The 22,180-nt window shown below is 44.7% G+C and overlaps 1 protein-coding gene across 2 annotated transcripts in view; it reads right to left on the reverse strand.

Annotated features, from left to right (window-relative positions):
- LOC139260323 (cilia- and flagella-associated protein 46) overlaps positions 1–22,180 on the reverse strand; it is a 681,403-nt gene that overhangs the window by 231,967 nt on the left and 427,256 nt on the right. For both annotated transcript variants that reach the window (XR_011592768.1, XM_070876797.1), the window contains exon 41: positions 18,337–18,525. Coding sequence is in view for 1 of the 2 variants with exons in the window: in XM_070876797.1 (XP_070732898.1) it covers positions 18,337–18,525 (189 nt within the window). In the remaining variant the exon portion in view is untranslated. The remainder of the gene's footprint in view (positions 1–18,336; positions 18,526–22,180) is intronic.

Here is a 22,180-nt window from a genome sequence, read left to right on the forward strand (position 1 = left end):
GCCAAAGACCGCCCTAAGTGGAGGAAGTGCATCCGGGAGGGCGCTGAGCACCTCAAGTCTCATCGACAAGAGCATGCAGAAATCAAGTGCAGTCAGCGGAAAGAGCGTGCGGCAAACCAGTCCCACCCACCTTTTCCCTCAATGACTGTCTGTCCCACCTGTGGCAGGGACTGTGTTTCTCGTATTGGACTGTTCAGTCACCTAAGGACTCATTTTTAGAGTGGAAGCAAGTCTTCCTTGAGTCCAAGGGACTGCCTATGATGATAATGGTGTCAAAGGAATGTTGAACTGCAGAAAATCAGCAGCAATCAGCACCATGAAAGCTCAACGTAAGCTTGAGGAACAGCACCTTATCTTTCGTTTAGGTATTTTAAAGCTTTCTGGACTCATCAGTGAGTTCAACAATTTCAGGCCATAACCTCTACCATTTTTTTGTTTCTCTTTTTTCAGTTTTTTTCTCTCTTTCTCATGGCAGCTCTTAATGATTCTTCCTTATCTAGACTCATCATTTGTTTCTTGCTGGCCTTTATTACAAGAGGATTTGAATAGAAGAGTAAGGACATCTTCCTGCAATTATATAGGGCCCTGGTGAGACCACACCTGGAGTATTCTGTACAGTTTTGGTCTCTTTACCTAAGGAAGGATATACTTGCCATTGAGAGAGTGCAACAAAGGTTCACCAGACTGATTCTTGGCATGGGGGGATTGTCCTATGAGGAGAGATTGAGTAGACTAGACCTATATTCTCTAGAGTTTAGAAGAATGAGAAGTGATCTCATTGAAACATACAAAATTCTTACAGGTCTTGACAAGGTAGATGCAGGAAGGATGTTTCCCTTGGCTGGGGAGTCTAGAACCAGGGGTCACAGTCTCAGAATAAGGGGTCAGCCATTTAGGACTGAGATGAGGAGAAATTTCTTCACTCAGAGGGTGGTGAATCTTTGGAATTTTCTACCCCAGAGGTTCAGTCATTGAGTATATTCAAGACCGAGATCGATAGATTTTTGGATATTAAGGGAATCAAGGGATAGGGGGATAATGCAGGAAAGTGGAGTTGAGGTAAAAGATCAGTCATAATCTCAATGAATTGCAGAGCAGGCTTGAAGGGCCGAATGACGTACTCCTGCTCCTATTTCTTATGCTTTAATGTTCTTAACTTGCCCCATTACCATCTCCTTTTGCTTTGTACCATCATCCCTTTTGTCTCTTCATCTCTTCTGCCTGCCACCCTATCACAGGCCTTCCCTTTTGTTGTTTCCTCCCCTCCACTCTTTCCCTGCTCCTAAACTTGCTTAAAAACCTGTTACATTTCTAACTTTTTCCAGTTCTGATGAAGGATCATCGATCTGAAACATTAACTCTGTTTCTCTCTCCACAGATGCTGCCTGACCTGCTGAGTATTTCCAGCATTTTCTGTTTTTATTTCAGATTTCCAGCACCTGCAGTATTTTGCTTTTGTATTAGCTACACTGCAGTTTACAAGTTCAAAAACAGTCCTGATTCAAACAGCTTGAAGGCCTCCATATATCTATTTATATGGGCATTTAGCAAAGCAGAAGGAGCATTGAAGAAGCTACAGGAACAATTTGCATTGATTTGCATCATTTTGTTGAGTCTATTAAGGCCAGAACACACATCTGTGGGTTATTTTTGGCCAATGGGTGAAAACAGGCGCTAAATGGGTGCTGTGCGAATGAGACATGCCTGTTTAAAAGTCTGGGTTGAACACACAATTTTGGTCCTAATTGTTGATTACCATAATATGAATTTGTTTTGATATCCTAAACCAGACCTCAGCAGGTTTAGCATTGAAGTATTGATTAGCCGCAATTTTCATGGAGCAGTATATGTGGCACTTCGCATCCACGTCCACTGAAATTGTGGCGTGCTCTGGCTGGCACAGTGGCAAGTTGCAGGATGGCTCAGGGACCGAGGGAGAGGATGCACAAGTTCTCAGACACGACACTGGAGATCTTGGTGGAGAAGGTCCAGAGAAGGAGTGATTTCCTGTACCCATGGGGGAAGGACAGGGGGAAGGATGCCACCTCGCTCTCCAGTCCCTCTCTCCTGCAGCAGCTGGTGCTGCTCTAACTGGTCTCATGTCCTCCTCCTTGTCCAGACCAAGGAGGACTCCTTGCAAGATGCTGATGACCAAGCACTCCGTTTCTCCTAGTGACTCCTATAAGGTGTCCAATAAGGTGCAGTAGCAAAGCACTTACTCTTTTTAAGTGTATTTCTTGGAGAATTTCCAGAATAAATGTTGATAAGAGTGTTGGTGAAGTCATGACAAGGTGCTAACGGGTTTGCACTGAGGCGCGGTGGCCAGAGTGCACCCCCCTGGAATTTCTCCCGGGGATTGGAGCGTGCTCACTGCGATGCGCCGTGCCCGGCAAACTTCACCCGACAATGGCGGCCTCTGGTGAGGGATGTTGCGATGCGGCGGCATGAAGTGCCATGTCAGCACTGCGCTGACGTCATCAGTGCCGCACTGACGTCAAAAGCGCGCTGTTGATGTCGGGAGTGCGACGCCAACAGTCGTACCCCGTGAGCGCTGCACTCAGCGCCCCAACAAGGTCCCGTTACCGCCAACAATTTAAAAAAAATCTAAGAGCCGAATTGCCGGCGATGTAGCCGTCGGCCTCATCTGGTGCTACATCACCAGCTAATTCGAAGTGCCCTCCCCAATATCTCACTGAGGACAATTTCTGCCCCAAAGTATTGCAGAAAGTTTCCCAGTGTGTTCAAAAGTCTTCTTCACTGCTCCAGCATCAAGTAAACATCAAATGGTGAGTATTCCTTTAAGTGGTGCTTGAAATTTACATCGATGCCGTGTTTACTCCCAAACAGCTGGTCACCATTAGAAGAGGGCATTAAGACAAGCATTAGCTGCCAAAATGCTGTAAAACCTATTTAATGTGTGCCAGTAGGCATTTTAAGCAGCAGTCAGCCCCTTAACGAGACTCCTGGCAGCCGTTCCTAGAGCAGGCTTCAATTCCTTTACCAAGGTAGTGTCTTCTGCTAAACACGGGCTAGACTGGCATTCCCACTTAAGACCCCATCTTGGCTACCTCTGCTGGTTAAACAAGGTATTTACAGGTTTACATATATAACAGAAACCGTAACCGAAAGGTTTTTGAAAGGAAAGAGGCTATTTTCTTGACTGCAGGAAGCCCTGAGGTGTATGAAACCCTGAAGAAATTGCTTGTTCCTGCCAAGCCGAAGGACACGCCACTGACGGAGATTAAGTTAGAACAGCGCTACAGTCCTGAGCCCCTGGAAATTGCTAAAAGTTATCATTTTGTAATAACAGATCAATCAATTGACAAGAATACCAGTATGTACATCGTAGCTTTAAAAAAGCTATCCATTCACTGTTATTTCGGAAACATTCAGGACCGAGCATTGCGTGACCCATTTGTTTGTGAAATGAAAAATGAAGCAATGAGAAGGAAGTTGTTGACAACCCCAAACTTGAATTTTGATTTACCTTGTCAGACAGCTATGTTGATGGATATGGTCAATCAATACTCCCGAGAATTTCGCACCATTTTCAGTTGTCAGACAACCGAGGTGATTCACCTGCAGATTAAAAGTAAAAGGCAGTTGGGCCCCAAGGCCTCAGCAACTGGCCAAGGTAACAATACTTTGGAATTCCCTACCCAGAGAACTGTGGAGGCTGGGTCATTGAATATATTTAAGGTGGAGACAGACAGATTTTTGAAAGATAAGGGAGTCAAGGGTTATGGGGAGAGGGCAGGGAAATGGAGTTGAGGCCAAGATCAGATCAGCCGTGATCTTATTGAATGGTGGGGCAGGCTCGAGGGGCCAGACGGCCTACGCCTGCTCCTATTTCTTATGTTCTTATGTTCTTAATACATTGAAGTTGTGCTATCGGTACCTAGAACAACACATTGCTAAAAGCTGTCCACATGTGAAGACAAAGGGCTAGAATTTCTATCAGGATCGCTGCCACCCGATTTTTAGCGATATTTCAGCGGTTGCGTTTTTTGAAACGCCGGAATACCGCTGCTGCACGCTCCCACGATTTTCGATGGTCGCGTCTCGGCGGTGGCGGTGTGTAGCGGTAGCAGACCGGAGCAAGCGGCGGCGAAAGGCCGAAATGTCGGCGATCTGCTGGCCTTACTAAAGGCAAGCAGCCCCCCTAGAAAACGTGCGTTTTTTTCTTCTCTGTGCATGGGCGGGCATTCTCCCACGATTTCGGGATCAAAGGTGACCCTGCGCATGCAGAGGGAACACTGAGAGTGTTGGACATTTTGAAAGTGCAGAGGTGGGTCGATTTGAGAGAGAGAAGTGTTGTAACCCGACTTTTTAAAAAAGGAGGAAGAGAGAAAACAGGGAATTATTGACCAGTCAGCCTGACATCGGTAGTGGGTAAAATGATGGAATCAATTATTAAGGATGTCATAGCAGCACATTTGGAAAGAGGTGACATGATAGGTCCAAGTCAGCATGGATTTGTGAAAGGGAAATCATGCTTGACAAATCTTCTGGAATTTTTTGAGGATGTTTCCAGTAGAGTGGACAAGGGAGAACCAGTTGATGTGTTGTATTTGGACTTTCAGAAGGCTTTCGACAAGGTCCCACACAAGAGATTAATGTGCAAAGTTAAAGCACATGGGATTGGGGGTAGTGTGCTGATGTGGATTCAGAACTGGTTGGCAAACAGGAAGCAAAGAGTAGGAGTAAATGGGTACTTTTCAGAATGGAAGGCAGTGACTAGTGGGGTACTGCAAGGTTCTGTGCTAGGGCCCCAGCTGTTTACATTGTACATTAATGATTTAGACGAGGGGATTAAATGTAGTATCTCCAAATTTGCGGATGACACTAAGTTGGGTGGCAGTGTGAGCTGCGAGAAGGATGCTATGAGGCTGCAGAGTGACTTGGATAGGTTAGGTGAGTGGGCAAATGCATGGCAGATGAAGTATAATGTGGATAAATGTGAGGTTATCCACTTTGGTGGTAAAAACAGAGAGACAGACTATTATCTGAATGGTGACAGGTTAGGAAAAGGGGAGGTGCAACGAGACCTGGGTGTCATGGTACATCAGTCATTGAAGGTTGGCATGCAGGTGCAGCAGGCGGTTAAGAAAGCAAATGGCATGTTGGCCTTCATAGCGAGGGGATTTGAGTACAGGGGCAGGGAGGTGTTGCTACAGTTGTACAGGGCCTTGGTGAGGCCACACCTGGAGTATTGTGTACAGTTTTGGTCTCCTATCTTGAGGAAGGACGTTCTTGCTATTGAGGGAGTGCAGCGAAGGTTCACCAGACTGGTTCCCGGGATGACGGGACTGACATATCAAGAAAGACTGGATCAACTGGGCTTGTATTCACTGGAGTTCAGACGAATGAGAGGGGATCTCATCGAAACGTTTAAAATTCTGACGTGTTTAGACAGGGTAGATGCAGGAAGAATGTTCCCAATGTTGGGGAAGTCCAGAAACAGGGGTCACAGCCTAAGGATAAGGGGTAAGCCATTTAGGACGGAAATGAGGAGAAACTTCTTCACCCAGAGAGTGTTGAACCTGTGGAATTCTCTACCACAGAAAGTTGTTGAGGCCAATTCACTAAATATATTCAAGAAGGAGTTAGATGTAGTCCTTACTACTAGGGGAATCAAGGGGTATGGCGAGAAAGCAGGAATGGGGTACTTAAGTTGCATGTTCAGTCATGAACTCATTGAATGACAGTGCAGGCTCGAAGGGCCGAATGGCCTACTCCTGTACCTATTTTCTATGTTTCTATGTTTAATATGATCTGTTCATGAATGTATTTTTAAGATTATTTTCAGTATTAATTGATAATATAATAACACTTTTATTGATGATAATAGTACATCATAAAACAAATAATAAATAATTATTTCAATTTAAATATAAAAATCAGTATAAATCAATATAAATAAGATGGAAAAACAAATGGAGAGCGAGATAGGTGGAAGGAGAAGGGCCGTTCATTTCTCCAAAGAAGCCCAGGAATCATTGGTCCACGAAGTGGAAGCCTGCTGGGATCAACTAACACAGGTGGGCGAGGAAAACCTGCACCAAATGTGTATCAAAGGTTATGGCAAGAGATTGCTGAGGCAGTGTCGTCCGTCGCACCCATGATGCGAGGGCCAAACCAGTGACACAGACGGTGGAATTACATCGTTGGGTCCGTGACAGTAAGTAATAACTTTTATCATGCACTGACTAATTACTCTTAAGTAGTGCCACGTTTTATTATGTTGTAAAGCTTGGTGACATTTTTTATTTCCAATTATCGATCTCATTGTGTTAGTCCTCTGTATTTTCATGTGTTCATCATGCAACACTTGCGTGCTAACAGAACTTAAATGGTGCACTCATTGACGAAAGGACTGGGGACGATTAACTGGGGATGTCTACCTATATATGTATATGTGTATGTCGTCAAACTACAGTACGCGGACAACGCCTGCGTCTGTGCACATACAGCGGCTGAACTCCAGAACATAGTCGACATATTTACAGAGGCATATGAAAGCATGGGCCTTATGGTAAACATCCGTAAAACAAAGGTCATCCTGTCCTCGCCGCACAGCACTGCCCCCCAGTCATCAAGATCCACGGCACGGCCCTGGACAACGTGGACCATTTCCCATACCTCGCAGGCTTCTTATCAACAAGAGCAGACAGTGACGACGAGATTCAACACTGCCTCCAGTGCGCCAGTGCAGCCTTCGGCCGCCTGAGGAAAAGAATGTTTGACGATCAGGCCCTCAAAACTGCCACCAAGCTCATGGTCTACAGGGCTGTAGTAATACCCGCCCTCCTGGATGGCTCAGAGACATGGACTACGTACAGTAGATACCTCAAGTAGCTGGAGAAATACCACCAACGATGCATCCATCCGCAAGATCCTACAAATCCCCTGGGAGGACAGACGCACCAATATTAGCGTCCTCGACCAGGCCAACATCCCCTGCATTGAAGCACTGACCACACTTGATCAGCTCCGCTGGGCAGGCCACATTGTCCGCATGTCAAACACGAGACTCCCAAAGCAAGCGCTCTACTCGGAATTCCTTTGTGGCAAACGAGCCAAAGGTGGGCAGAGGAAACGTTACAAAGACACCCTCAAAGCCTCCCTGTAAAAGTGCAACATCCCCACTGACAACTGGGAGTCCCTGCCCAAAGACCACCTTAAGTGGAGGAAGTGCATCCGGGAGGGCGCTGAGCACCTCATGTCTCATCGCCGAGAGCATGCAGAAATCAAGCGCAGGCAGCGGAAAGAGCGCACGGAAAACCCGTCCCCCCCACCCTTTCCCTCAACGACTATCTGTCCCACCTGTTACAGGGACTGTGGCTCTCGTATTGGACTGTTCAGCCATCTAAGGACTCATTTTAAGAGTGGAAGCAAGTCTTCCTCGATTCCGAGGGACTGCCTATGATGATGATGATGATGTGTATGTGTATATATATATGTGTATGTTCTGTGTTAGTAACTGTGAAATTAGTTTACACATATTTTTTGTCATCTTTGCAGAAAAAATTAGCCGGCAATAGGGCGGAGCTCCGCAAAACGTGCATTTTTTTCTTCTCTGCGCATGCGTGGCATTCTCCACCGAAGACTCTTCAATTAACAGACCTAGAGGAATGCACTGCAGCCCTGATGGGAGCGTAGGATCACACCACCGAACCAGTTCTCACGGAGATTAAGTCTGCATAATCCCTCAGCTGTACTGCGGTCATGTAATTGAATGTTATGTCAATATAATGTAGAATGTAATGTAATGCTGGGAGCACAAAATGTTGTTAGTTCTGACATTAATGTTTGGTTGATTATACTCTGACACTTGGAGAGCAACATACTGTTTGGGACTAAATTTTTGTTGTGTAACGTAGTTTCTGTCTGCTTTGCTTATGATAGTTTCATGTAATGATTCTTGGTAATATATGTTTGTTCTCCACATAAGCTTGCGCAAAGTGAATTGCTCTCATGTTACCTCTGACCCCTCCCCTCCCCTCCCCTCCCCTCCCTCCGCTCCCCTCCCTCCCCTCTTGCCAACCATTAATGTTATGTTTTTACAGTTGCACAGGTGGAGCTGCCTGCCCCTCCCAGAGAGGAGCATTGGAGGGAATGAGGAATGAAGAGATGGTGGTGGAAGAGATGGAAGAGATGGTGATGCAACAGATGGTTGAGGAGCAAGAGGAGAACACTCCTCAAAAGTTTGTCATAGTGGTGGTGCAGGAGGAGGGAGGGGTAGCAGGACTTGAAGGGTCCTTTCTACCTGCGGCCATCGGTTCCTCGTCGGAATCCAACTTTCCTGGATTCCGGTCCGAGGAAGTGGGACCAAGCTGCATCCCCATGCTGAATCTGTAGTAGCTGATCCGGCAAGGTGGGAATGCTGCGAGACAAGCAGATGTGAACCTGGACATGGTGGGACTGTCTAAGATGAGCATCGACTTGAGTCGAGAGCTCCTCCAGGCCATTGCTGGGTTGTCTGCAAACATCATGGTTTTATCAGCCGGTCAATCGGAGGTCATGGGGGCGGGCGGGGGGGGGGGGGGGGAGCGAGTGGAGAAGTGGGAGGGGAGTGCATAGTAGTAACTTATCTTTATTCAGGGCAATTTTGCAATCGAATAAAATTAAGTCAGCCGAACCCTACAAATTTGGGGAAAACATTTTGAATCAATAGAATTTTATTGTTTTAAGTGGGATTTCTACCATTTGCTTTTGCTCTTTAATGTCAAGATTCACGCAGAATCTTTTGGAAAGCTACATTTATATATATCCCTCATGAATCACATGCATTTAAAAAAAAATGTTCTCCAAATTGTGAGTGAATGACAACAGTTGGGAACCCTGCAAAAGCAAGGGAAGATTTCTGTAAGATTTGTGGGTAATAATACTTCTTTGAAAGTACAGCAAAAAAAAGAGAAGATAGGAAACTATTTGAAGAAGCCAGAAATTGAAACCTCAGTTGCAATATTTTCTATGAGGCCTCAAGATTGCTGGGCCAACTGATTATCGTTTGTTTCTGATCAAATGCTCCTGTTTCTTCTTGTCCTCGTTCAATATACATTGGGAGTGAAAGATAAACTAAAAATGCAGCCTTTTCCCCACAGAGAAAAAAAACAAAATGGAGGCATAAAGTTGGGACAAAGTAAGGTAAATATCTAAAAAATGGCCAGTTTTAATCTTGAGCGATAACGGGCAGTACTGGGCGATTAAAAACAACATTTTTAGGGAAGTGAGCGGCGGAGGGGAATTTTGTTCAATTTTTGGGTGGGAAATGTGGGCAGGCGTTGTGCAGCAACGCTGGCAGTAATTGTCAGCCGAAATTACCACCGGCGATAATCGGGAGTAAAACGGGCGTCAAAACGGGCGGTAGAGGGCGGTAATTTGCCTTTTTGGCAAAAACGAGTGGTAACTGGGCGGTAATCTGGCGATCCCAGTGGAAATTCTAGCCCAGAGTGTTTCTTTTGCAAGAAAACTGGGCACCTTGCAAAGGCGTGCCGACTGAAGAGTAAACCGTTCAATGTTCAATGCTAGAAGTAGAAATCGCCAGACACTACATAGCATTGAAGAGAAGCAACAGGACGAGAAGGTTCTGGAGATACACAACATCAGGAGAACAAAGGTATCTCACAGCGATTCGCGAAGTATCGTCATCCAATTAGACGTTGCAAGAACCCAAGATGCCCATGGAAATCGACACTACTGCATCGGTAAGCATAGTACCGGAATCGCTATATCTCGACAAATTGCGTGATTTTCCACTGGAAAAATCGAAGATAGAGCTGCGAGGCAAATCCCTGTTGTTGGAAGTTTCACCATATCGGTGAAATACAAAGATCAGTTTCAGAGCCTGCCTCTCTAGTGGCAGGAGACAAGCCTGCCTTGATAGGTAGGAATTGGTTTGGATCACTGAAACTGAATTGGAATTAGATTTTTCGTGTGAAAACAAAATTTGCATTGAAAGATAACATCATCAAGTAGTATCCGAAGGTGTTCTGCAGAACAGGCAGTCCGATCCAAGGTGAGTGTCAGAGTGCAGAAGGATGCTTTCCCAGTTTACTGCAAGCTACATCCTGTACCATACGCACTCAAGGAGAAAGTTGAGCAAGAACTCAAAAGACCAGAGACTGAGAACATTATCTCTAAGGTAGAAGAAGTGTTCTATTTTTCATACATTGATGAACTGCCAGTCACAGCTGAAGAGATTGGTGGAGCAAGCAAACGTGAGAAGTTATGTCAAAGGTGTATGATTACATAGCAAATGGCTGGCCAAACTAGTTATCAGGGAAAGATATTCATCCATAAGTCATTCGTCGGAATGAAATATCAGTCATCATCACCATAGGCAGTCCCTCGGAATCGAGGAAGACTTGCTTCCACTCCCAAACTGAGTTCTTTGATGGATGAACAGTCTGATACGAGAGCCATAGACCCTGTTGCAGGTGGGACAGACATTCGTTGAGGGAAGGGGTGGGTGAGGCTGGTTTGCCGCGCGCTCCTTCCGCTGCCTGTGCTTGACCTCTTCATGCCCTTTGCGTTGAGACTCGAAGGGAGCCTCCCGGATGCACTTTCTCCACCTCGGGCAGTCTTCGGCCAGGGTCTCCCAGGTGTCAGTGGTGATGTTGCACTTTACCAGGGAGGCTTTGAGGGTGCCCTTATAATGTTTCCGCTGCCCACCTTTGACTCGTTTACCATGAAGGAGCTCCGCATAAAGCATTTGCTTCGGGAGTCTCATATCTGGCACCAAGCTCATGGTCTACAGGGCTATAGTAATGCCCGCCCTCCTGTATGGACCTGAGGCATGGACGATGTATAGAAGGCACCTCAAGTTGCTGGAGATATATCACCAACGATGTCTCTGCAAGATCCTGCAATTCCCCTGGCAGGACAGACGCACCAACATCAGTGTCCTCATCCAGGCTAACATCCCCAGTATTGAAGCACTGACCACACTCAATCAGCTTCGCTGGGCAGGCCACATAGTTCGAAATATCAGTGGATAAAGATTGTATCGTGTTGGGTGCAAGAGTAGTTATGCCAAATAAGTTCAGGTTCAGCACCTGGGAATGTGCTTGACCAAGAGTTTTGCACGCTGTTACTTATGGTGGCCAGGTTTTGATAAACATCTAGTGCTGAATTTTAGGCGGGGCGGGAAAGTTACCGGCTGGGAATAGTTTGCGCTTTGGTAAGGAAGTTTCGGCATCTCGGCACTGTGTCAGGGAGTGCAGCGTTAAGGGAGGCGTTGTACACATTTCGAGGCGCAGGGATGGGAAACTTGCGAACTAAACTGCCGGGCCGTGTGCGCTCTGAGTGAGGCCCAGGGGTGGGGGGTGGGGAGGGGGGTCAAGCGTTAAATAAACACAAAAACATTCCCAAAACATTAAATACAGACAAAAACATTCCCAAAACATTAAATAAACACAAAAACATTTCCATAACATTGCCCTCGCCACCACAATACAAATCGCTAGAAAAATTAAAAGAACAAACACGCGAACAAACCTTTGGAGTACTTTACCTTCCTCACTGCCGCCGGTTATGCTGGACCACACTGATTTCCCAGGCGGTCATTGTGGGCGCACTTCCGGGTGGACGGATCGAGCAAAAGTCCAAAATACTGTTGGTGCTGCAACAAGAGGCGTTGCACACCCGGAACAGCTCTTTCCGGTGGTGGTATTCAGTGCCACTGCAAAAACATAGAAACATAGAAAATAGGTGCAGGAGTAAGCCATTCGGCCCTTCGAGCCTGCACCGCCGGAGGGTCGGAGGATCGTGAAGGGGCGCAGGAGACCTGAACGCTGCCTTTCACACCACTCCGGGGCGAAACCCGGAGCGCAAAGGACTGGAAAATCCAGCCCATCGAGTACATTGTCAGTCAGTGTACAACATGTCAATCAGTAAGCAAGAGACCACTATCAGTGCCATCACAGCCATGGAAATGGCATCCCAGGGTGTGGCAAATGTTATATGTAGATTTTGCTGAGCGAGAAGGACAACAATTGTTCATTGTGATTGATAGTCATTCGAAGTGGGTAAAGGTGTTTCCGATGCGGAAAATAACAACAAGTAAAACAGGAAACAATTTGTGAAGATTGTTTTCTTCATATGGCCTCCCAGAAGAAATGGTGTCTGGTAATGGGTCAATTCAGAAGAATTTGCACAGTTCATTAGCTGAAACAGTATGAAGCATACAAAAGTTCCACTATACCTACCACCCTGCTTCAAATGGTGCAGCAGAGCGCACAGTACAAATTGTAAAATGTGCCCTCATGAAGTAAATGTTGGATCCAAATCAAAGCAAGTCAGAATTTAAGTTTGAGCCCGAGTCAGGCAGACAAACAGTCTGAAGTTGTAGAGAGTTCAAATGTAGATCAAGGGTTGCCCTTGGAGAAAAACTCTCCTCAGGATCAGCCTAGAATGAGTCGACATTCGACACCAAGTTTGGAAAGTTCTGTTTGGAGCGAAGGTAGCCTCTTCAAAACAGAAAACAAGTGGTTAAGTTTGATTTGTAAATATGAAAAAATAAGTCCTTGGGCTAGAACCTTCACCTTTGAGCTTGGTGCCCAAAAATTGGCTTTATTTCCGGCGTGGGCGTTAAAAAAGGGTTTTCAAATCGCCGGCTTCTCGCCCATTCTCAAAACACCTAGTTTACATTTTTGAAAATGGGCGTTACCACGAGCAATATCAAATGGGCGGTAGCATTACATTTTTCTGACCTTCTGCCGTAAAGTGTGGCCGTCCAAAGGCATGGCAACGCTCCATTCCCGCAATTCTGGAGGTCAAGCGTCACTATGACATGTGCAGAAGAGGAGACAGAAAGAGTGGGAGCTCAGAGGCACTGAAAGCATGTGTGGCTGTGGTGTGTGCTTGTTTGGCTGTTGTGGGAGGAGCGACGGAGATTCACCAATAGCAAAACGCCCACTAAGCACCAAGAACATAGTTGGCACCGAGTTTTTGTCCAACAAATAAGATACAAAATGGAAGGGATGGAGGAGGCCCTGGAGCTGGTAGCCAGGAACACTGGTGGCAGAGGGCTCCCAGTGGTCCCGGAGTGCGGCACTGTACCCCAAGGTAACGCAACCCCATTGCCAACCACACGAGAGCCAGCAGCAACATCTTGCTTATGGCTCGGAGCACGCTCCCACCTCGGGATTGTCCACTCCTGTATCCATCCAAGCAGCGCTTCGGCCGTTGTCCCCCCCCCCCCCAGTGAAGCATCGCCTGAGGACCTCCTCGGCCAGGCATCTTGGAGTCAGGAGGGTAAGGGTAAGGGGTAGAGTTGGGGAGGAGAACCGGGAGGGGGATGGGGGGGAGGGTTGATTTGTACAGAAATGCTGATGATTTCAGACTAATGTTCAGTTTAAATGTTTTTTAATTTACAAAACCTTGCAGCACATTGGCTCAAATAGCAGCACCATTACAGGCTGATGATTGCTTAACATCAAAGGGTATAATCACACTTAACTTCTATCAACTTCAACTTTAACTGCCACCAAGGTGATGCCCACCATTGATGTATGACCTGCACACCCAGCAGTGTGTCAGCCTTGTAAATAACACTAATGTTTTTTCAGGAAAAGTGATCATTGATGAGCTCCTAACGTAAGGCTCTTGCAGCTATCATGCCACCATGTGCCCTTTCTTGTGGTCTACAGAGGGGGTGGGGGCATGGTTTCAGCATTAACCTGATTGTCTGGCCCGATGTCAGCATCTGCCTCCTCGTCCTCCCCTTCCTCTCTCTGGTGAGGTGAACTGTCAAGTCATCAGGCAATTCTTATCCCCTCCTGATAGCCAAGTTGTGTAGCATGGAGCAGACCACCACAAACTGTGCTACCTGCTCAGGGTGGTATTGGAGCTCGCCTCCTCAGTCGTCCAGGCATCTGAAGCGTTGCTTCAGCACTCCAATGATATTGCGAGTTTTTCTGTGGCTCTTGTTGTATCGCCTCTCGGCCTCAGTGTGGGTGTCGGGGGGTCGTCAGCCAGGTGGCGAGTCCATATCCTTTGTCTCCAAGCATCCAGCATTAACCTTGTGGCTCATTGTTAAACAAGTCAGATAGAGTGCCCTCACGCAGGATGTGCGCATCATGGATGCTGCCCGGAAATTGAGCATTCACAGACAGTGCTGCGGTGACTTTGACCTCGATGGACAGTGCAGTACTGATGGTGCTGGCAGGCTGCAGATCTGTTCTTATCAGCTGGCATACCTCAGTGATAACATTTTCGTGGAAGCGCAGTCTCCGAAGACAGGTGGTATCGGGCAAGTCGAGGTAAGAATGCTTCTCCTTGTACTTGTGGGGGGGTGTAACGTCTAGGCTTCCTCATCTGTCTGTCACTTCATTCATTGGGCACATAATGCAGTGCAGCGTTCCTTCGGTGATGTCGAGTCTGCTGCATGTATTTGGTCACCAAGACAGGGTGAGAAAGGACAGGCCCCATTGCAGTAGTTCTCTCTTTTCCACCGATTGCACACAAACAAGGAATGTCCCAATGAACACATCTCTTCAATTCCAATCGGTCACAGTGTGGTCAAGATGTTTTTAGAGATGTTCACATCAACTCCAACGACCTGCAGAGTAACTCCGCTGAGGTTGAAGCACAGCAGCCTTTTAAAGGACGCGACATGTGAACTACAACATGGCGTCCATAATGCTGTGATTCGACCCGGTTAGTTCCACTTTTTGTGGGCAGTTTTTTGAGCGATGGATATTGTGGGCGAAATGTGTGTGAGATGGTGAAATTGACGATGGGCGATCTTCATAGCTACTAGTTTGGGTAAGTATGCTCTTTATGCCAAAAAAGTGGGCGGGCGTTAATATTGAATCTCGGCATTAATTCCGTGTGGAAAGTAACGCTGGGCGATATTATGGGCGTTGAAATCGCCCATCCTGCTGATTCCGCCAAAAAAGTGGAAAGCACATGGGCAAAGTAACACTCGCTAAAAGGTTTCCGAAAAATGCCCGCCAGTTTCCATTTTGTGCCAAAATGGGCAATATATGAACGTCATACGTCATTTCAGCAGTAAAATGGGCATTAAGTGGATGTTAAGCAGGCAAAAAAAAGTGGAGGTTCTAGCCCTTAATCTTTTGTTGTGTATACCATGCAAGTTATGTATAATGATTATTTTATGATTACTTCTTCATTAAGGAGGGAGAAGTATAATAGAGCTTCCCCATGTGCACCACTGCTCCCCCTAGTGGACTACTGTGGTAATGCAACGACTGATGTAAATAATAAGTGTCATGTGGCAAAGTCACATGATGACAGTTTCTGTGTAAGAGCCATCTTGTATAATGTGCTTTTTAGTGATGTCATAAGAATATATCACACAGTCCATTGTGAAACATAAGGCAATTTCAAGCCACTGTGCAGAGTTGGGAAGATGTAGTTGTGCACTAAACAAATTTGTGCAAATACAAATAAATGCAGATAATCTTCGAATAAGGGGCAGCCCATTTAAAACTGAGATGAGGAGAAATTTCTTCTCCAAGAGGATTGTGGATCTGTGGAATTCGCTGCCTCAGAGAACTGTAGAAGCTGGGACATTGAATAAATTTAAGACAGAAATAGACAGTTTCTTAAACAATAAGGGAATAAGGGGTTATGGAGAGCGGGCAGGGAAGTGGACGTGAGTCCATGATCGGATCAGCCATGATCGTATTAAATGGCGGAGCAGGCTCGAGGGGCCATATGGCCTTCTCCTGCTCCTATTTCTTATGTTCTTATGTATCCTTGTTTTTATTAGTGCTTCTTTTCTCTGCAGGTCCCATGAAATTCAAATCTCTGCAACTAAGGGAGGATTTGAGTTGGGTCCCATTTCTAAATATGTAACTGTGCATGACGGGTAAAGGAACACTCTGTGTTAGAAACATAGAAACATAGAAAATAGGTGCAGGAGCAGGCCATTCAGCCCTTCTAGCCTGCACCACCATTCAATGAGTTCATGGCTGAACATGAAACTTCAGTACCCACTTCCTGCTTTCTTGCCATACCCCTTGATCCCCCGAGTAGTAAGGACTTCATCTAACTCCCTTTTGAATATATTTAGTGAATTGGCCCCAACCACTTTCTGTGGCAGAGAATTCCACAGGTTCACCACTCTCTGGGTGAAGAAGTCTCTCCTCATCTCGGTCCTAAATGGCTTACCCCTTATCCTTAGACTGTGACCCCTGGTTCTGGACTTCCCCAACATTGGGAACATTCTTCCTGCATCTAACCTGTCTAAACCCATCAGAATTTTAAACGTTTCTATGAGGTCCCCTCTCATTCTTCTGAACTCCAGTGAATACAAGCCCAGTTGATCCAGTCTTTCTTGATAGGTCAGTCCCACCATCCCGGGAATCAGTCTGGTGAATCTTCGCTGCACTCCCTCAATAGCAAGAATGTCCTTCCTCAAGTTAGGAGACCAAAACTGTACACAATACTCCAGGTGTGGCCTCACCAAGGCCCTGTACAACTGTAGCAACACCTCCCTGCCCCTGTACTCAAATCCCCTCGCTATGAAGGCCAACATGCCATTTACTTTCTTAACCGCCTGCTGTACCTGCATGCCAACCTTCAATGACTGATGTACCATGACACCCAGGTCTCGTTGCACCTTCCCTTTTCCTAATCTGTCACCATTCAGATAATAGTCTGTCTCTCTGTTTTTAACCACCAAAGTGGATAACCTCACATTTATCCACATTATACTTCATCTGCCATGCATTTGCCCACTCACCTAACCTATCCAAGTCACTCTGCAGCCTCGTAGCATCCTCCTCGCAGCTCACACTGCCACCCAACTTAGTGTCATCCGCAAATTTGGAGATACTACATTTAATCCCCTCGTCTAAATCATTAATGTACAATGTAAACAGCTGGGGCCCCAGCACAGAACCTTGCGGTACCCCACTAGTCACTGCCTTCCATTCTGAAAAGTACCCATTTACTCCTACTCTTTGCTTCCTGACAACCAGTTCTCAATCCACGTCAGCACACTACCCCCAATCCCATGTGCTTTAACTTTGCACATTAATCTCTTGTGTGGGACCTTGTCGAAAGCCTTGTGAAGTGCTTGCTTCTTCTGGAGTCCTTGGAGCTTTGGGTGTTTCTTGGCACATACATACAGAAAAAAGAGGCAAATATTGAAATGTTGCTTCCAAAACAACTCTTAAATTAGTATTTACCTGGCAATAGAGTAAGTAGGGAGAGAAAAATGAACAGTGAAAGAATGATAATAGCCCTGAACTTAGAATACTTGTGGCTTCACCCTGATCTACTTCTACCATACTCTTAAACTTCAGGATTCCAAGTGAGACCTCCTCAAATGTACTCAAGGACAGAAGGTCCAGGGACCTACTTCTGTGTACATCTGTTCTTTCCCATTGAGTGTCACTTTATTGTCCAAACAAAGAAGAAGTTTGAGGTAGATATTGATGTTTGAAGAGCTAACAGAATGAGCACCAAAAGTCCACCTATATCCAAGTTTGTCTGAGTATAAATAGTTATGCATCCCGACGCTACGTTTAATTTAAATCTTGCTTTGTTGAGCTCACTTTTACAGATGTTATTGCAATAGTTCCATTTCAAAGCTACAGTTAGAAGACCTGCTCTCTGCAGTATGATCAGGCATGTGAGAATATGAGAGCTGAAAGGTTCGTATTCTCAGTGAATTTGCAACAGCTTGAAAAGACATTTGCTGTGGCATGTGCAGTTAGTCTTATCTTGACAGATTTTCCAAGACTTACAAACTTCTTCATCTGCTGTCAGGTCCTCTGAATGTGGGACGGTGCATTGTCCCTTTGTGCCATCTCCATTCACACAGTCCAAGTGGTTTTCCTGTGAGGCTGGTACCCTTCAGTGCCAAATATGGAAACCATTCTTTGGTCCATTTCTTGAGGCTGAACCTCTACAGCTGCATAATTGAATTCAGTGGGTTATTTCTGAACATTACACTGTTGCTTTTAGTGATCCACTTATTGCCTGTGATCACCCCTGTGATAAAATGGCTTGTCCTGTAAGTGGAAGCTGAAGCCCCTTTAAGAACTGCAGATAAACTGGATTTGCCACCCCTGCATTATGGATGTTCGCAAATGGCAGTCCCAATCCATTTGCACTGAATGTAAGATTAGGCCAACCCGAAAAGATCCAGCTATGTCTGTCATTCCTAATTTATACAGGCAGAAATCCTGCAGCGCATTGTTTCTGCAAACCAAGTACTGAAACAAAACAATCTATTCGATAATATTTTGAGCAAGTAGGCACAATAGCAACATCTTCATTAAAAGTATATCATCATTATTTCTAATTATCGAAAACTCACAATTATTTGTGAAACAGAACTTGAAGAAATCTTACCAGCATTTGTTGAACCCAAGTGAAGCCTGGATTAATTGGGTCTATCTGGACAGCCAACAACCTTAGACACTTGCCAGTAAGATGCAGACATTTGGCTCTAATTTCTTCAGAGCTACTGCTAAGGTTATGTGCACTCTGTAGCTGAGACAGAGCTTTTTGTCCCAATGACCTGGCTATGGTCACCCATTCCTGCACAAAAACAAAGATTTACACACAAATGCAGAAATTATAGAACTCATAATGATTCACAAAAAGTGTCTACCTATCATCAGAACTTGTGATTCTTAAATTCCACAATCTATATATAGGTTTTGAAGTACAAATTCCAAGTAAAAGAACCTTCTTGGGGATCAATCTTTGTTGCCATTTTACACATATCTATGTGTTAATATAACATTTTATGAATAGTTTAAGAAAAAACATCATGGAGTGAATGAGATTCTTATTAATGTAATAAAAGTTGAATAAAAACCATTACTTTATACAGCTTTATATTTTTTCATTAAAAAAACATTTTTAAATGAGATCAGAATACTATCATCATGTCCTAAACAGTCATAGTGAGGTTGGGGATGGCATCAAACAGGAAATTAGGGACGCGTGCAATAAAGGTACAGCAGTTATCATGGGTGACTTTAATCTACATATAGATTGGGCTAAACAAACTGGTAGCAATACGGTGGAGGAGGATTTCCTGGAGTGTAGAAGGGATGGTTTTCGAGACCAATATGTTGAGGAACCAACTAGAGAGCTGGCCATCCTAGACGGTTGTGTAATGAGAGAGGATTAATTAGCAATCTTGTTTTGCGAGGCCCCTTGGGGAAGAGCGACCATAATATGGTAGGATTCTTCATTAAGATGGAGAGAGCCACAGTTAATTCAGAGACTAGGGTCCTGATCTTAAAGAAAAGTAACTTCGACGGTATGTGATGTGAATTGGCTCGGATAGACTGGAGAATGATACTTAAAGGGTTGATGGTGGATAGGCAATGGCAGACATTTAAAGATCACATGGATGAACTTCAACAATTGTACATTTCTGTCTGGCGTAAAAATAAAATGGGGAAGGTGGCTCAACCATGGCTTACAAGGGAAATTAGGAATAGTGTTAAATACAAGGAAGAGGCACATAAATTGGCCAGAAAAAGCAGCAAACCTGAGGACTGGGAGAAATTTAGAATTCAGCAGAGGAAGACAAAGGGTTTAATTAGGAGGGGGAAAATAGAGTATGAGTGAAAGCTTGCAGGGAACATAAAAACTGACTGCAAAAGTTTCTACAGATACGGGAAGAGAAAAAGATTAGTGAAGACAAATGTGGATCCCTTACATTCATAATTAGGCAAATTTATAATGCGGAACAAAGAAATGGCAGACCAATTGAACAAATACTTTGGTTCTGTCTTCACTAAGGAAGACACAAATAACCTTCCAGAAATACAAGAGGACCGAGGGTCTAGCGAGAAGGAGGAAATAAAGGAAATCCTTATTAGTCAGCAAATTGTGTTAGGAACATTGATGTGAGTGCAGCGAAGGTTCACCAGACTGATTCCCGGGATGACAGGACTGACATATGAAGAAAGACTGGATCGACTAGGCTTATATTCAATGGAATTTAGAAGAATGAGAGGGGATCTCATAGAAACATATAAAATTCTGACGGGATTAGACAGGTAGATGCAGGAAGAATGTCCCTGATGTTGAGGAAGTCCAGAACCAGGGGTCACAGTCTAAGGATAAGGGGTAAGCCATTTAGGACCGAGATGAGGAGAAACTTCTTCACTCAAGAGAGTTGTGAGCATGTGGAATTCTCTACCGCAGAAAGTTGTTGAGGCCAGTTCGTTAGATATATTCAAAAGGGAGTTAGATGTGGCCCTTATGGCTAAAGGGATCAAGGGCTATGGAGAGAAAGCAGGAATGGGGTACTGAAGTGCATGATCAGCCATGATCATATTGAATGGTGGTGCAGGCTCGAAGGGTCGAATGGCCTACCCCTGCACCTATTTTCTATGTTTCTATCTTTCATTTGGTGAAGATATAAATAATTGTAAATCTCAGAAAAAATTATCAAAGACATAGGTAACTATTTCAAAGCTATTACAATTCCAACAGAAGGTCGTCGATTTGAAATGTTAACCCGATGTTTCTCTCTCCACAGATGCTGCCTGACCTGCTGAGTGTTTCCAGAAATTTCTGTTTTTATTTCAGATTTCCAGCATCCGCAGTATTTTGTCTTTTATTTGAAAATTGTGTTTTTTAAATATTCAGGATAATATGATTATTGTTGACAATAAAGATCACACTTTTTTAAATAACAGCTTGCATTTATACAGTAACTTTAACACAGAGAATATCCCAAGGCACTTCACAGAAAGGGGAGAGGCAAGAAAATGATAAATAGAATAAAGGAAGAGACAATGAAAGATTGGTTGAAAAGATGGATTTTAAGAATGCTTTTAAATCTGGATAGAAAAATGCAGAGCCATGGGAGGCAGTTCCAGAGAGTTAGGTTGAGGGGGCTGAAGACTCTGTCGTTAATCGGGGGTGAAGGGTGGGGAAGATGCGCAAAAGGTCAAAGTGAGAGAACTGAAGGGTGTGAGATGGAATATAATACTGGAGGAAGTTGCAGATATATGGTGGGCTAAGGCCTAGAAGGAAAACAAGGATAAGGATTTTAAATTCTATGCTCTGGGCAACAGTGAGCCAATGTTGGTCAGCTGGATAGGGATAATAAGTGAGTAGGACTTAGTGAAGGATAGGATATGGGTGCTGAGTTTTGGGAAAGTTCGAGTGGAAAATGGAAGATCAGCAAGGAGTACACCGGAGAAATAGAGTTGAGAAGTGACAAAAGTATGATTCAAGGTTTCAACAGTAGCGGGTATGAGGCAGAGGCAGGCAATTTTACGGAGGAGGTAAATATAGCAGCAACAAGAATTGAATTAACATTTCCCTTACTTTTTCCAACTTTATTTTGGTTAAAAATGTTATTATCCAAAATGTAGTCAGCCTTCATTATGTTATCATTTAATGTGTTAAAAAATAGCAAAGTCACAAAGAGTTCATGGAAGTATAATTACATGTCAGGCAATGCCTACAGAAGGAAATCTGCAAATTAACCTCTGGGACTCAGCAGGATACCAAATAGATGCATCCAGTTTGTATCCAGGTGATTCCAAGATGCTGGAAAAAGTCAGCACTGGCTGATCAAACAGCAATTTTTTTCCAGCTTCTAATCAACGTCCACTTTGTTCCCAGATGCTGATTGATAGGTTTATTTTTGAAGTCGGATAAGTCCGTAACTCAGCTAAATAACTCCATCATGTAAATAAAGACCACATTGAAAATAATCCCCTACTGCTGCTCTACCATTTCCTAACTAGATGCTAGCTATTATTTTGTAGATCTTTTCTGCCTTTCTTAGTCTAAATTAATTTGACTCATGTATCTTAGATCAGGCTCATGGGCACTTCTCATCTCCCTATAATCTAGCATTATGATCCAGGTAAGCTTTTGGTAATTCACTCACAATAACACAACAGAAAACCATGGTTGTTAATTGCTTTTAGTTACTGAACTTATCCTAAGTCTCCTTGGTTAGGCCTCATTTAAAATACTGTGTCCAGTGTTGGTTCCCTCACATGTGAGTAATTTTTCGGGGACACAGCGGATTCAGTGGCGGGTCGGGTGGGAATTTTTTTTTTCTCACAGTGGGTTGGGTACCCGCTGTCATCTCGCTGTCACACTACTTTCCCAGATGTCGGGTCTGTCAGTGCTGAACAGACCCAACACGCAGCGGCAGGGGAACAAATTTAGGTACTTATGACCTTGTTAACAGCGCATAATGTGG

Source organism: Pristiophorus japonicus, chromosome 3 (genome assembly GCF_044704955.1).
Source record: "Pristiophorus japonicus isolate sPriJap1 chromosome 3, sPriJap1.hap1, whole genome shotgun sequence".
In the NCBI taxonomy this organism is placed as follows: Eukaryota; Metazoa; Chordata; class Chondrichthyes; family Pristiophoridae; genus Pristiophorus; species Pristiophorus japonicus.